The sequence below is a fragment of the Uloborus diversus genome, chromosome 8 (genome assembly GCF_026930045.1).
Source record: "Uloborus diversus isolate 005 chromosome 8, Udiv.v.3.1, whole genome shotgun sequence".
In the NCBI taxonomy this organism is placed as follows: domain Eukaryota; kingdom Metazoa; phylum Arthropoda; class Arachnida; order Araneae; family Uloboridae; genus Uloborus; species Uloborus diversus.
In genome coordinates this window covers 50,994,579-51,011,781 of record NC_072738.1, presented here as the reverse complement: position 1 = coordinate 51,011,781, position 17,203 = coordinate 50,994,579, and the positions used below count along the sequence as shown (strand labels likewise).

The 17,203-nt window shown below is 28.8% G+C and overlaps 1 protein-coding gene across 1 annotated transcript in view; it reads right to left on the bottom strand.

The window, feature by feature from the left end:
* The window catches only part of LOC129228220 (uncharacterized), a 69,601-nt gene extending 67,178 nt beyond the window's left edge, over positions 1–2,423 (bottom strand). Inside the window, exon 1 of the mRNA XM_054862885.1 lies at positions 2,182–2,423. Within this exon, the coding sequence (XP_054718860.1) occupies positions 2,182–2,276 (95 nt within the window). The 5' untranslated portion in view covers positions 2,277–2,423. The remainder of the gene's footprint in view (positions 1–2,181) is intronic.
* Between the last annotated feature and the right edge of the window lie 14,780 nt (positions 2,424–17,203).

The window sequence follows — 17,203 nt, the reverse complement described above, 5'->3', positions numbered from 1 at the left end:
AAAAGGAGTTTCAAAATTTAAAACCTAGGCAATCGGAATTTAAAAAATGCAACTTTATGCAACATAACTTTCAAACTACTTTTTAAAATAATAATATGAAGATACTACGTTATATTAAAATTTTTCAGACAACTAATGGCCAACTCAGCATGAGTCTAACAGTGCTCATACCAACTGTACTAAGTTATTTGTGTTATGTATATTTTAAATTAACATATGTAAATAAAAATTAATGAAATGAAATCCATAATTAAAGGCTGATTTTCTGCTTGGTGCTAAACTAGTAAAATGTCTTTTTTTTTTTAAAGAAGAGTAGCAAAGGAAAAATAATTTAGAGGAACAAAACTGTATGTAAAACTTTTTCTCTCCTAATGAAACTATTTAAAATGTAATACCACAATTTATCAAACTTGGTGTTAGAACAAATGTTTGGAGCAGTAGGTATAAATTCGAAAGAAAAAAAGTTAAATCATTAGTGCAAGTAGCTACGCGAAGTTTAGTAAAGCATGAAAATCCACGGATAAATGAAAAACATGCAATCGTTGTTTGAGTTGTAGTACTTAGAATAAATATTTGTTTCACACTGCGTTGTTTGAATATTGTTGAGTAGATTATCATTTTAGATTAAATGAACTTTTTACTCATGCTTCTAATACGCCGTCGAATAAATAAAATATTTTCTATGAAGTGATATTGCAGTTCTACTATGTCGATAGCATTCGATTTAGATTTTAAATTATGCACATTTATCTCACTTTTTACTCTTTCTTTCTCTTTCTATCAATCTCTTTCTCTCTCTCTCTCTCTCTTATTGCAAAAATTAAACATACTTCTAATTTCCCAAACCCAAAATTAAAGTTCAGCTTACTACACGACGCTGTTTTGAAAAACCAATGACGACTAAAACATCTAACACCTGTATAAACTCTAACCTAAACGTGATGATCGATAGTTTTACGTTAAAAAAAAATACTTATAATTTTCATCCTTGCAAATGATTTTAATTTAATTGATGTGGTTAGTTAAGTATCTTTAACATAAATAACTCCTAAGTTTAATTTTTTTAAATGAGGCAGCTTTTTATAAACAACATGCAGTTTCATGACTTTTATAGTTTATTGGTATTTCAAAACCATCTTCGATATTTTGTTACACTGCCGGTCCAGAACAAACAATTGAGAAATAAATGTATACGTAGCAATGACGTTTCATAATTTCTATTTTATGCAACAAAAAGCTGTTATGTTTGAAATAATAAATGTTACGCCACAAACGATGCGTCGTTTTTAAATTAATGAATCATCGTCAAAATTCTCACGTCTCTTGTCGATCATAATAGTGACTGAAAAATCATAACTAATTACCAAATAATACTAAGAACAAATAAATTACAATGTTTTGCTGTAACATCAGTAATTTTTCCTTTTTTTATTTGCATAATTTTGCCAAAATATTATTAAGACAAAATTATTTTTTACAATCCAGTCATTGTTGACAAAATTCGTCACAGCTTCGCTGAAAAGTCTTTAAATCGATTAATCTCTAGAAATTACCCAATATTCAGCTTAATTAATTTCAAAATAAAAATTAAAATCAAGAGCCAATAAAACAGTTTTTAGCACCTCAGAGTATGATTAATAATAAATTCATTTTTCAGTGCGGTAATATTATATTGTGAAATAATTTTATCAACGGGAAAAACTGTGGACAAGACCATATTGTACAAAGATTAATACTTTACACTTACTCATTTACTCATTTTCAAAAAATAAGTAAAGAATATCCGTAATATATTATAGGATAAAATTTATGGAGAAAAATAATTTTACTTAAAATAAAGACTTTTTATGAGCTTCAATTTTAAGCTGCATCAAGTAAGAGAAAAAGTTACATCATCTTGAGTCCTTGTATTCAGTTTTAAAACTTAAATTTTTAATAAAATTTTCTTTTACTAATTTTATCACAGATATAGTATAAAGGTAATGAATCACCATTAGTTGTTACCGGTTTTATATCGACATTATCTCGTCTGAAAATTTAATTGCACTACTAACATGTCACATTTATAAAATGACACATATAAGAAAATAAAAAATATTGTTTGAATTTTTTAAACTTACTACACGTGCTCGATATATTTAAAGTGAAAAATATTTTACAAATCCAGACAATATTACATACCTTTTTGGCGGTTCTTGTGGCCTTATTGCCGGCCGATTGTGATGAGGATGCTCCAAGAAGTGTATTACTTCTAACCCATAACTGAGTGGTAACATAACTAAACCAGTACTTCCTATTTAAATGTCTAAAGTATAAACAAGACCCGACACACCGTGCGAGTTTTCTTTTTTTAAAAAAAAGGAGTAAAACGAAAAGGAGAAAACAGAACTAGTGAAAAACAAATAAATAAAAAGTATCTCGAGAAAAGCACGCGGTATGTCAACCGAAGGGGGTTGCACCGCGGCTGGAAAATGAAGGGACGTCTTGTCGCCTCGATGCGCACACTTCTACTGAGTAGAGCGACGGGAGAGTTTGGGTTGGCTTGCGCCAAGTTCAATGACTGATAGGCTTTATCTGGCCAACAATTCTAACACCAGGAACTACGCTGGCGCAACCTGTCTGGATTTTGCACCGCCATCTAGAGGGGAAAATAGAAAACTTTCTTTTGGATTTTCTATGGGTGCGATTAAATTCACGCCTTCTTAATAAAAAAAAATAATTAAAGAGTGAAATGTATTTTTAATCTTTACTAAATATAAAAAACATGCTCTTGTTAAGATTGCAATGCTTTGCTGTAGTTTTTACTAATTAAAGAGCAATGATTGTTTCATTGCGTCAATTACAACTTTTTTCTTTCTTTAAAAGAAAAACAACATTAATAAATTATTTATTACAACTGATGTTTTTGTTTGCTAATTTAATTTATTTTACTCTTAGTCCTCCATTTTATCCGAATAAAAATGAAATGTTCATTTGAAAAACAACATTTGTTCGGCATTCAGAAATATGCAATTATATTTTACCAAAGCTTTCTTTCTTCTTTTGAAAAGAGAAGTTATTTCAGAAGATATTTTATTTTATTTTGTTTTTACATGAAAGAAACTAAAATAGTGAAGATGAAAATGATTTTAAATTATTATTTTATGGGCTCTTTTATTTTCTATTATATCTACATTTTTATTTATTTTATATAATTAATATTTTTATCATCTATATTTCATATTAGCACTAATATACCATTAGAAGTATTTACAACTAGTAATACGTAATTCTGCTATTATTTACGCAATTAAACCGTTATTAAAAGAAAGTAACAAAGCAAATGCTAACGAACAATTTTTTCATGAATTTTTGAAGTGAAAAATTTAAAAAACATATTTTCAAAACAGCACAGCAATTTCAGGCAATTGCAAAATTATACAAAAAACTTCCATTTTTGATGTTCAAAGTGAATAAAAAGCATTTACGTTTTTCAAACTAGTTTTTGCGGCCTTGTAACTTACATTGGATAACTGACATGGTTTTAAGACTCCTCACCTCGATTTGCTGGCGATTCCCAGAAAAATGTATTTTGCAATTAGAAATAGCGTTTGTAAGATGGATAAGTAAAAATTGATAGGAATAACAAAAGTCATTTTAATAGTAATATAAATTTAATTACTTAAAAAGGTGTACGAATTTATTCCAAAAAAAAAAAAAAAACAGTGAAAGCAGTAAACAGATTGTTAGTTTTTCTTTTCTACAGCAACATTTATTAGTGGTAAAAAGATTTCAACAGATAGAATTTTTTGACCGAATTTTTTCCTTAGTATCCTTACTGCAAAGCAGCAGCTTCTATAGTTCCCCTGAAGAGCTGAAATTATCTTTGCATGGTGAACAATATTTTTATTACATTTTTTTAATATGTATATATAAAAATATACATATATGTAATAGAATATTATTATTATTACAAACAGAAATCCATTTCGCCATCAAATCACCATTGACGGAGGTAACATCGGTGATTGATCGGTGAATTTAATGTAATCTATGTTTCATCCAAAAGGAAAAGCTACGATAAAATTTAGTTTTAAAATCAATAATTTAATTTGATGGTTTATTTAGTTGTTAACTTTTATTTCACCCCTTTCTAAATTTTAAATAATACTTTTGAAATGTTCCTTCTTTCGGCGCAATGAAGGCAATATTTCAAGATAGAAAATCTAATGAAATGCAATGCAAATGGAAGTAATGTAATAAAGTGGTGACAATCTCCAAAAATGAAATACCGAATCCAGTGCCTGTTAGACGATATAGGCTGTGACTACCGAGATTCCCAACCAACTCCATGTGTATGCTCCGTCTTGTCTCGACAATCTCTGTAAAACTGTTTTTACTGCATCGATCCGCAGCATCGCAGGACTAGGAAGTAGGTTAATCGTGATAAAAGCAATTAGTATATTTGAATAATAAATGACAAAAAAAAACAATTTTTTGGATTTTCTTTTCCTTTCGTAATTTTTACGATTATTTGCTTGAGGTTTGATAGTCTCGTATTGGTAGCATGTGATATGGATTACTCTGTTGACTTAATTTTTCCAACGAACAGCGCTGTGCTTTTTATTTGAATTTCTTTAAATACAATTAAAACTATTAACATATGTTTAATTAAATATGTTAAGCTATTTTAAATAAAAATAAAGTTATTAAGAAAAGCGAAATTTAATAATAATAATAATAATAATAAAAATTTATTAGAATTTTTGAAGTATAATTTAATAACATGCTGTAAATATATAAATAAAGTTGTACCGACAAAAACTTAACAAAATAATAAAAATATTGATATGAATTTCGACGTATACTTTCTTACGCTGTTGTAAACTATTACAAAAACTATCATTATTATAATTGTTATAGCAGCAATTGCAGAATAATAATAATAATAACAATAATAATAATTGTTATTATTATTATTACTGTTATTGTTATTATTATTGTTTTTATTATTATTATTGTTATTATTATTATTGTTATTATTATTATTATTATTATTATTATTACTATTATTATTATTACTGCAATTTCTGTTATAACAATTATAATAATGATAGTTTTTGTAATAATGTACAACAGCGTAAGAAAGTGTGCTTCGAAATTCATGTTATTATTTTTATTATTTTGTTACGTTTTTGTCGTTCAACTTTATTTGTATTTACAGCATGTTATTAAATTAAACTTCAAAATATTTTATAAATAGTCAATAATAATAATAATAATTATTATTATTATTATTATAAAATTATAGGAATTTAGCAGCATTAATTGTTACGCTGCTGTTGTAAATACAAAAAAAAAGCTAAAATCAAAAATTCACTCGAATTAAAAATAAGAAGAAAGCTTTTGGAAACGTAACAACTTACACGCGTTCATGAGCACACGTATCCATCCCTACGTATCTTTGTTCAGCAACTATTAACGTTTACACTATTACGAAATTATTATTTACAATAAATCATACAGAAAAGGTACGAAATTTTACATTGCGGGAAATGGTTACAGCAGTTTTACAAGATATTTCTCTTATAATGGTGCTCCCAATCATTGAAGAAAGAAAAATTGCTTGAATAATGAATTTCAAAAGGTTCCCGACAAAAAGTTCATTAAAAACTAGAACATACTGTAGTATCCTGCCTAATACTTCGAGAGAGGAAATTTTATATCGCTTTTATATATACGAATATTTTTATATTTACATAAAAAAAAAGAATATTTTGATTTCTGAAATTAGTTTAAAATTTTAAAAAAGGGCAATAAAAATAAATTTAAATCTAAGAAAAAATATAAACATATTTATAGGATTTAATTTAATCGATCTTGGTGCACGAAAAAGTAAGTTCATTTAATTAGGGTAGAAATTCTTGTTTAGTACATAATTTAGTTATGAAAAAAGGAATAAATAAATAAATTAGATCTTATTTAATCCATGCCGGTGTAAGATAAGGTAAGTTTATTTAATTTCGAACGAACTTCTTGCTCAGTACAAATTTAGTTAGAAAAACATTAGCATATAAATGAAGAAAAAAAGATCTTATTTATATGATGGCGGTGTATGGCAAGCTCATTAAATTATGGAAGAATTTGCGTAGTACAAAATTTAATTATGAGAAAGTAAAAAGTAAGTAAATGGAATAAAATGTCGTTTAATCAACGTTGCCGTACGAGAAAATAAAAACATTTAATCACAGAAGAACTGGTGTAATACAAAATTAGTAATAAAAATGTAAAAAATAAATAAATGAAATCATTTTTTTTAAATCGATATTGGCGTACGTTTAAGTAACTACATTCAACAATGGGAAACTTCTTGCAAATCCCAAAGTTAGTTATGAGGATCAATAAATAAATGAATGAAATAATATCTTATCTAATAGATGTTGGGGATCGAAAAAGTAAGCTCCTTTAATTGTGAAGGAACAGCTTGTCAGAAAAAAAAATTAATTATGAAAAATTACCTAATAAATAAACAAAATAAGATCTTTTTGAATTTATATTGGTATACGAGGAAAGTAAATTCGTTTAATTATGAAATAACTTTCGGTTTGAAACGAAATATAGTTATTAAAATAATTAACTGAAGTGAAATAAACAAATTAGTACAAAAGCGCCCTCTGTCGGTTAGTGGCACAGAAGAAAATGGCTTCGGAAGAGACACATCAATGCCCTCGTATAGGTCACAAGAGCGTCGCATAGCCTGCGGACGCACTATTTTAGTTGATCATTTTATCCAGATGTTTATGCAAAGAGTGAAAAAGAATGCGTAATGACAGAAAACAACTTCCGTGTTTTGGGAGATAGCAGTTAGCAAGTTGGAAAATATATTCGCTTTTTTTTAACAGAAACTGTATCCGGATTCGTTTATTTTGAAATGTAAAATATATTATCAGATATTGTAAAACATTGTGAATAATTTGTGGAATAAAAGCAAAGTTGTGAAGGTTAAACTACTGTTTACTAGCAAAAACCTTTTATCAATTCTTACGTTTTTAACTAAAAAAGAATATAAGAATACTTGTATTTCCGTTTACATTAGAAAGGCACAAAAATTCTAAAACATATTAGTTTACGTAAAATCTATCTATGAAAGAGTGAATGCAAAAGACGTAAAGAAAAGTAAATTTATTAATTAATTAGCATACCCATCATCAAATATTATTGTGTTGGAAACGTTCCCGAAGAATTGTCTCTGTTATACTAAACATTTTAGAAGATTTCGCTTAAACACTTTGAAAATGTTTAATTCACTCTGTATTTATGCAAAATAACGTTATCCCGCTAATAAAGAGTGTAAATCAATCTTTTAAAAATTAAATACATAACTAAATGACCAAATTTTCTTTAAAATGTAGCACTTACCAAAAAAGGGGGGAGAGGAGAAGCTTGCTTAAGAATTAATTTTTAAATTAGCATCATAAAGACGTTACTAAAGCCTTTACTGTATTTTATTGTTCATAGTTTTCTGTAAAAAACTGGTCAAACAGTAACTTAAAATTTTACTTCCATCAAAACTCTAAATTCACTTTTTAGAAACAGAACTTGAGTGGCATTTCTTCTAACACGCACACATGAGCACCAGCTTCCATTTTTAAAAAAAATATGTTTATTATTTTCATAATTTACTTTTTATTGTTCATGTTTATAAATCATGAATGGGTAGTAGCTCACTGAAGATAATTAAAAAAACGCAAGTTAAGGTCCCAGCTTCAGTAGAAAACTGGAATTGTAAAAGCGTCTAATTATGAGTAGGATTTTACAATCCAGTAAACTATCCTGATAAAAAAATAGCTATCAAATGCTCAAAATATTTTCAAGAATACGTTAGTAACTCAGAATTTGCGGTTGTTTATGCTCATTAAATAACTCCAACATGGAAAAAATAACAAATCTACTTTTGTGCAAAACACATCAGTGCTTAGCATAGTTCATTGCATTATGCAGAACCTAAAAAAACAAACCCGCTTCGTGCATCTGACACATGTAACATCTTAAATCTCTCTCTCTTTTTTTTTCTCATTCTGAATTATATATAACGTTAAATGCAACACACTTGTGCATCCCCCATCTAACAAGGCTTTTAAAAAAAAAGAAAAGAAAACAGGTGGTGCGAAGAAAAGCTCCAGATATACATGGCTTTATTAGCATTTTTTTCAAGCAGACAATTTTACCCTCTTTAAATTTGGAGGGAGGTTTAAGTGAAGATAGGGGTACATATTTTTTGATTCATTTAACAGTCATTTTTTATGCCTGTCTATTTTCTCTCTTTATTTTTAAAAGCTCCTATTGAGCACTACTAACCCAAAAGGGTTGTGTCTCTCTACACGCTCTATCCCTTTTTTTTATTTATAACCCCAAAAAGCAGGTGTTAGTGTTAAGTTAAAAAATTTCTCACGCTTTTAAAGGGTTGATTTAAAAAAAACCTTATTTGCTAACACACTAACCGATTGCTCCCCCTATCTCGATGACTACGGCGTCAGCTGTATTTGTCACCGATTTAAAAAATGCAAGGGTTCTTTTTTTTTTTTGTATTTTTTTTATTTCTCCTCTTATCTAACCCCCATCCACCCTTTTAAGCCTCAAGACCTTGGTAAGCTGACCTTGAAAAAGCTAGGCGGAATTCTATTTTTTTCCCTTTTTTACCCCTTTCCCTCTGCTCCCCTCCGAAACAGGGTTTTTTTTTTTAATTAATGACTTATTCTTCTCGTTTCTTCTTTTTTCGTGCAGTACAACTGCTTAAAATGAACTGTTTTTTACGTATTGGTTTTACGTATTTATGATAATTTGTTCCATAAAAAAAATTGGTTAAAAATAAATGACTTTATGAAATTTAAAACATTGCAGCGAACGTAATTGAATCTCAGGCAGTTTGTACGAGGAACTCTTACGTGAAGTATTTCCTGAACATCCCTTAAAAAGTTCGGAGAAACTAAAGAAAACAATACTTTCTTTTTAAACTTTTCGTGTTAATACTGCATAGTCTAAAAAATAATGGATTCAGCATTTTTATGCAGTTTCCATTTATGATAGTCACCTAACTATTTTGCTTTGTTATTACCAAGAAAGTTTACATTTCGAGAATTTCTTTTCCGTCTTCTTTTTTCTCTCTCATTTTTTTCAATTTTCTTTCTTTTCTTCTTCTTTTTCTTTTTTTTTTCTTTTCTTTTTTTATATGTGTGTGTGTTTTTGTATTTTAACAAACGATCTACATCGGCTGTCTTTAGAACTTTGAAATTGTGTTAAACGTAAAAAATTAAAAGCAATGAAAGAACTGTAGAAATATTTAAAACTTGTTCAAAGGAACAAGTTTAGAAAATAACAATAGAACAACAAAAGAAAATTATTTAGAATTTTGTTATGTTATTAAGTGTACATTTTAAAATGTTTGTAGATGTAAATGTTATAGACCGTGAACTTTTTTAGCGATTGAGAATTTTGCAAACTATACTTTAGAAAACGTATAGCGATAAAAGGCAAAATGAAGGAAATATGGAAAACAATAATTACATGTCATAGTCACGAAAGATTTTTTTTTCTTTAATAAAGAAAATAAAGTTCTTAATTTTCTTTTCTTGTGAATATTTATTTGTGTAAATAAATGCTGCATATGTTTAATAGTCACCCGTCTCTGTACACTTTGATCGCTTATCTTTAATAGCTTAAAGTAAATCAAGTGTGTGAAGCAAAAGATAACTTGTCCAAGTGCTTATTAATTAAATCCCTTGTTTTAACTAATTTTACATGTGATGTTACTTTGATAAATTTAATGCTTATTTTTGCTGCGTTTCGTAATATTAATGAGAAAAACATTAAAAACAGCATGAAACTTTTTAAAACAATTTTATAGAAATATCTTAAACTACCTAACGTTGCAATAACTATAGAAAAATATGATTTTTAGCTAAGTTAATAGTTGTTTACCTTTTATGATTATATAAAATGGCATTGCTACCCACACATTTATTTTATATTGCATTATAAGCAGTAAAATATTTTAACCCTTCAATATTTTCAAAATAAATATGTATGATAGTATTGAAATTTTTATTGACACGAAGCAGGCACAAAAATGTAATTCATGACCGTGGTATAGCATTCTGTTAAAATATAGAAATGAGCGAAACACTAGGTTTTTCGTAGAAATAAATTATTATGATAAACAATCCGAAATAAAACTTTTATTTTAGAAAACAAAACTGAAAGTCAGGAATCATATAATTGAAGCACAATTAATGGAAACGGAAATCAAATCTGAATTCAAATGTTACTTAAAAGTCACTGCAAAACAGATTTCTGTTCACCCCAGTGAACAATATAAAATAATATATTATAATGATCCATATTAAAATGAATATTCCCGTGCAAAGAAGTAAAAATATCATTAAATACTGCTTGAAATAGAACAGAACTGCCTGCACACGCGTATTCTTTTTTTTTTTTTTCTTTTTTGTGTTAGCTTTTTGTAAATGTTGACATTTTTGATTTTTTTAACAATTTTTATTCTTTACTTGCCCTCCCCCCCCTTCACAAACTTTTTTTATGCACAAGAGTATGATTTTGCACTTGGCAATCTTTTATTATTTCCTAAAAAGCTTTGATTGAAAATTCATACCATTATGTTTTCAAATTGAACATTATTCTTTTTTTTCTAAAAAAAAAAACCTGTTTTATAAGAGCTATCAAGTTTTTTTTCGTACATGCTCAGTAATCGCATTCAAATTCAGCTTTGTGAATATCGTGCGATCTTCCAGAGTGCTGAAATAACATGTGACGACAAAAAGATGTCAAAATCCAGCGAGCAGTGTATCACTCAAAGTCAACAAGAACAAAGCGAAGGCGAACGACGCATGTACGCATGCATAATAAAGGAAAAAGTGCAACGGTATTTTCTTAAACACTCGCCACGCATTTTCTTTCCCTTCACTCTACCTTTCGATTTTATCCGATTCTCATTTTTATTCTCTCTCTCTCTTTTTTTTTCCTGCCATCATTTCATTTCACTTCTCCTTTCACTCGTGCTCTAGTGTTTGCTCAGATCTCCATTCAGTTTGCGCAGACGATCTTTTCCCCGCTAATTAGAATTGCAACTAAAAATGTTGACCTTGAGTTGGCTAATAAAACTGTCTTTCAATGCTCGGAAGTTGATTTCTGGGTGGAGTTTGCTGAAGAGAAGAGTTAATGAATCAAAAGTTTTACGGGCAATTTTGACGTTCGTTTAAGAAATAAAATTGCACTTAGTATTCTGGGATCGGACGTTGAAGAGCAAATTATTACGTGGATCACTTGGTGATTTCTTTCCAGCAAACGTCACTATCTTCAAGTGTGTCAAGAGATAAATATTTAAGGCAGCAATCATTCGGTTCAAAGATCTTTCTCAGATGAATTTAAACCGGTAAAAATGTGAAGCATAATGAAAGGAATTTAGATTTGGACGATATTTTTAGAGATGTGAGGTGTTGTGAAACGGTATATGAATTCCGTTTCGTGAATAATTATGCTTCATAAATTATCAAGCATCTTCAAGCAGTTATTTGCTTGCAATTATATCGTCACCTCCGTGCGACAGTAAAATGTTTTACTGTCTTTCTGAGGCTTCGATGTATTATAGTTGCTCTGAAATGTCGATATGATTTTCTCATAAAAATTTAGAATCATGTACACAAAAGTACTGCTCACGAAACTCCGTTTTTTTCTTTTTTTAATTTTTATGTCTCAGGTGTAATGAAGTGTCAAAAAGAAGTTTTGTGCTTGTGATAGAAGAGAGCATCATATTAGTTTCTTTTTAAAATCTCGAAAGCTTTTTAAATACAATCTTATAACTTCATTATTACACTTTTTATGAAGAAAAAAACTTTTTTTTTAATGCAAAAAGAGTAGGACATAAGTGCGACGTTAAGGGCTTATGATTTTAATTCTTCGTAAAAAGCTATTATTTCTACATTTAATATTAATCGGTGACGCAAAGAAAATGGCAGAGGAGGATATCACCCCCCCCCCCCCTTTCAGTCTTTAAAAAAAAAGGATTTATTTATTTATTTATTTAAGGGGGAGAAATCCTAAACCACGAATGATTTTCGAAACAAAAGTGATTATTTATTCTTGTAGAGCTATTTTTATGAATTATATCCTAGTTGGCAATGCAGAACGGATGAAAGAAAATGAAATATTGTTGGTTATATTTGAACAGCACTGCACTTTTGACGAATGAGTGTAAGGATAAATCGTGAAAAATTTTAATGGCATGTTACGTTTTTTTTTTTTTTTTTTTTGTAGAGCGACTTTTATGTGTTTCATTTTAACTGGCAACGCAATACAAATGACAGATAATAAACAATTTCTTTTCGTCTTATATATTACTAGTGGTACCCGCACGGCTTTAACCGTAATAGAAAAATTAAAAGGTCTTTTGGTTCGCCTGTATATTTACAAATAATGTATGGTGAATTTTCTCGCCAATTGGCTTGTACCAATGTTACGGTTTCACGTTATGATAATTTCGTAATTTACTCGTCCATCTTATGATAATTTTGTTCTTAAAATTGGAATAGAAAAAGAACCAAATCGAATTTTCGAAAAATCGCTTCGAGGTGCACACCCCCATGCTACAAAATAACTTTGCAAAATTTCATGAAAATCAGCCGAACGGTCTAGGCGCTATACGCGTCACAGAGATCCTTACAAACAGAGAGAGATCCGGACAGAGAGACTTTCAGCTTTATTATTAGTAAAGATATACATGCATAATTCAGGAGAGATTTTAACACTAGTGTAATATTTGTTCTGGCTGAATCTGTCTTTCTTCGTTTAATATTTATTGAAAATGCAAATTAAATGACAGGCGATTTTGTACGTCTTTTCATACATGTATGCGAAATTTATTTTCTTTTCTCAATAGTGCCGAAATTATTGATATTTTCAACAATAAATGTCATAATAAGTTTCCAACTAATATCTAACTCCTCTAACTATGATCTGCTGTTTATATTGTGGATCATACGCACGGAATATTTTCAATTAATGAATTTCACATAACATGTTGTTTTACCTATCTCTGTTCTTATATTTTTGATTGATTTTATTTATTTCGCGTGATGATCTTCATGTGTAATTTGCCAGTAAATATTTTTTTACTACTTCCTTCTCTTGAGCCATCCTTGACCATCCTTCTCTTGAAGAAAAAATGTTTTAACTTGAATTTTTTTTTTTTTTTATTATATGAAAATGGAGTTGTATTTAGCAACAAAACGATGTAAAGTTAAACAATTGAAAAGCTTCTTTTTTTTTTACTTTGCATGCATTTACGTTTTAAAAAGGAAAAATGAATTGTTCTTTCAAAATATTTATCATGTATTTTTGTTTTAACTATCATAGCACTTCTCCAGGTATTTTTCAACAACAACTCTCATCCAAATAAAAACATAAGTTAATAAAGAGAGAGAAAAAAATAACATTCTTTTCTCCTACAAGAACCAAACCACTTCTTAGAAGTAAACAAACATCCCTTTAAAATATGCAAAAAGCAAACGAGAAACAATAAAAATAATTGACCTATGCGTTCAAGTTACAAATTGGCATGAGCTTTTCATCTGATAAATCTAAACCTCTGAGCATTTTTTTTTCCTTCTTCCGGATCAAAACGTCAGCCAATGGGAGGATGTTATTGCTTAGGAATAAAAAGGTGCGGCAACAAGAGAAGGGGGCTGCAATCAGACGGGGGGGGGGGGATTAACTATCATACATTATGCAGCATCAGTTACTGGGTTCCTTGTTTTATTTTTAAATCGAAATTTATTTATTCTAGCAAAGTAAATTGGGATCGTAAGCACTTAAAAGCTGAAAGGAAAGATATGCAATTTCTTTCAAACAATGGAAATGCTGTTAATTTCTTGTTCGCCTAATTTCACTTGTAGTCTTAATGAGATTGGTAATAGTCATAATGAGTTTGGTAATCACGAAGTCATTGTGATAATTCTAGAGGATTAGATATTCAGAACATCCTATTGGATAATTGGGGTCAAGGTGACTCCCAGATTTTTGAAATGCGTATTGTTTTGAGAGACAAAGTACAGGGTGAGTAAAATTAAGGCATGAAGTGGAAAGGTTTATTTTCAAAAAATGGTTATGCAAATTTTAAACAAAATCTCGTTAGCATATCACTGCAGTCATTTTCCTTATGTGACGTCAAGTCTTTCATTGAGGGTTTTTTTATTTTTTTTTATTTTTTTTATTTTTATTTATTTATTTATTTATTTACTTTTTTTAACAACCGTCACTTTTAAGCTCATATGCGACAAGTTTCGAAATACTACCAAACTAATGAGAAAAAAAAGAACTTTTCCAAAATAAAATACATGACGCAAGAAAATGTATTTTTAACAGCGTAATTCAGTTCTGCGTAACTTTAGCTAAAATACAAGATAATCTTTAGCTAAAATAAATAATACATTTAAAAAATAGGAAACGTATTTTTCGCATTTTGATGTTTACCACACCTTGTTAAGAGGCAAAAAAATAAAATTTCTTTTTATTTTTTTCTAAGTTCATTTAATTTATAAGTTTTTAAAAAATTCCATGTTTTTTAAGAATGTCAAATGTCAGGGGAAAAAATGTTGACTAGCTGGCTAAGCATTATTTTTGTTTCAACTAATTTAAATTTTTTTAACGTGCATGACATTTCTAGTTAGTATTTCATTTCTCTATTAATAGATATGTGAAATCTTTGAATCGGTTCACATTGTAATGATTAGGAAGCAGCAAATGCAATTTTCATTACTCTTAAAATATTTGCATGAGACAAACAGAAAATGTGTTATAAGACTTTTGCTTCCCCCTTTAATTATTTTTTGGAGATAATTAATAAAATACTTGTTCAAAAGTAATTTTATTACTCATTAATAGGTTAATTAAACATATACAAAATATTTTGATTAAGGAAACTATTTGAATGAAATAAATGTGTCTTGTATGCTTGTCAAAAACAATTAATCAGGTATCAAACTATGTGTAGTTAAGTATTAAGGGTATTAACCTTTAAAATAATATAAATTGATATTAAAAAATAAATTTTATATAATTAATAAATATATAAATGAATAATTACTATAAACTTTCAAGAAAAACATAAGGAAAAGAACATTCTTATTATTATTTTATCCATGCATGATATTTTTACCAATACAATTACTATTTTATCGTTTAAATGATGAATATAAATAGCAACATAGTATTTTTGTATATAGAAAGATAAATTAAACATACACCGTCGATGCTGTTTATCAGTTCGATAACTTACAGAATGCTGTAAAAATAAACTAACGGCTGCAGAAACGAAACTTTTATGCGTTGATGATAGATTCTGTACTCATACAAGTGCTAAGACGAAGACGGTGGAATGCTTTTCTCGCTCAAGAACAAATAACTTATTTTAAGAAATATTGATAGCTGGTTCCGTATTTCTAAAATTTTAAACGTAAAATTTTTTCAGTGCGAAGAACTTTCTTTTTTCTCTATTTTTTCTTTAGTTACCTATGAAAGACTTCATTTTTGTTTGCCCGAAATGGCGGTAAATGTATAATTATATGTTTCAGCCGATTGGTAGACGGGATTATAATTGATTGAATCTAGTAGAATTTTGTGAATTCTGTCAATCATAATTATCAACCACAACAAGATAAATGTGAAGTTCTCTTTTTATGTTAATGGTAATTATTTTTTTTTCACTATATAAATGAAGAAAAATATATCAGTATTAGTTTTCATGCGAACTTTTAATCAATAGACTTTTAATGTGTAGATAAGGTGGGAGACGTCATTTCTTTCTTTGACTCAAATGCTGGAATGTTTGGTCTTTGAGAAGGAATGGAGGTATTAGCGCGACTGGAAAACGTTACTTAAAAAATGTTATTCATTTAACAGTTACTTTTTTCCCGTTATCATTGTATCTGCTCTGAAATCACTTTGTACGAAAAAATTATAATTAGTTTGTTTAAAAGGATTTTGGAAGAAATGGGTAGAAAATATTGCTGCATTACTTTAGAAGTGCATTAAAATGTTTAAAAAAAATTTTTTTGCACATTTTAATGAATCGTTATTTTTTATTATTAACTTTTTTCATCTTTAAAAAAAATCACATAATACTTTTTACTCTTTTGTAAATTTGTTCTTGAAGAAAAGAAACAGCCTACTAATTAAAATACACATTTATTTCTCAATGATTTGATAGCACTCTTTATTTTTGTACTTAAGGAGGCTAACTAAATTTCATCTAAAAATGATTTTAAAAAAATGATTAAAAAAATAAACAAAGGAATCGATTAAAGGAACTTTCCAGAACAAAATTTTAAAAAATATTTTTAAAAATGCTTGAACCATGTTGTTTTTTTTTTCGTTTACATTTCTGCAAGTTAAACCTTTTACATTTTAAAGTTCTTCAGTTAATTTTTTTGAAGGTGAAATTATGTAAAAATGAAACCATCATTTATGTAGTAGTTTCAATTTCAGTTGGGAATTTTTTTCCTTAATTTTCAAGTGTACCAAACTCATGCTCATTTTAAAATGTTTACTTGTTTTTCTTATGAACACAATTTTCTTATTACAAAACGACAATAGTCAAAATATTTTTCAGCGTTACTCAATTTTACAATACCAAAAAAGATGACTTATAAATTCCCGGTCGTTCACTCCGATGGCATTAGTAATCCGAGAAAGAAATACAGCTTCCTATTAAATTTCCCAGGAAAAGCAAATAATACTTAGAAATAGTATATCCGTAAATATTTGTACCTAGGTATATGGTGTTAAAAATCAAGTAATTGGAGGAAGCAAAATCTGCCGAGTTAACCGCCAAGTTCATCGACCTCAATGTGGCTACTGCTACGCGCGCGTAAACAAGACTGTATCGTCTGCTACGTCTGTCCCGTGTTTGTGCACGGGTAAGGGGGTGACCAGTGTCTGATAGGGGTGTTTTGCAACTGGGCCCTCCCAAAATTCGCCCTATCGAACGGTTTCTAAAGAACTGTTTTTGTTCCGATTAGTTCCCAGCAATTGCCAAAAGGATTTTACCAAACAAAATAACAGAAGTCGTCTGGAGCTAACGGTTTAAAGGAGGGATGGGCAGGGAATAACACCTTTGTGAAATACGAAACCTTCTATACCATGTTTTTCATAT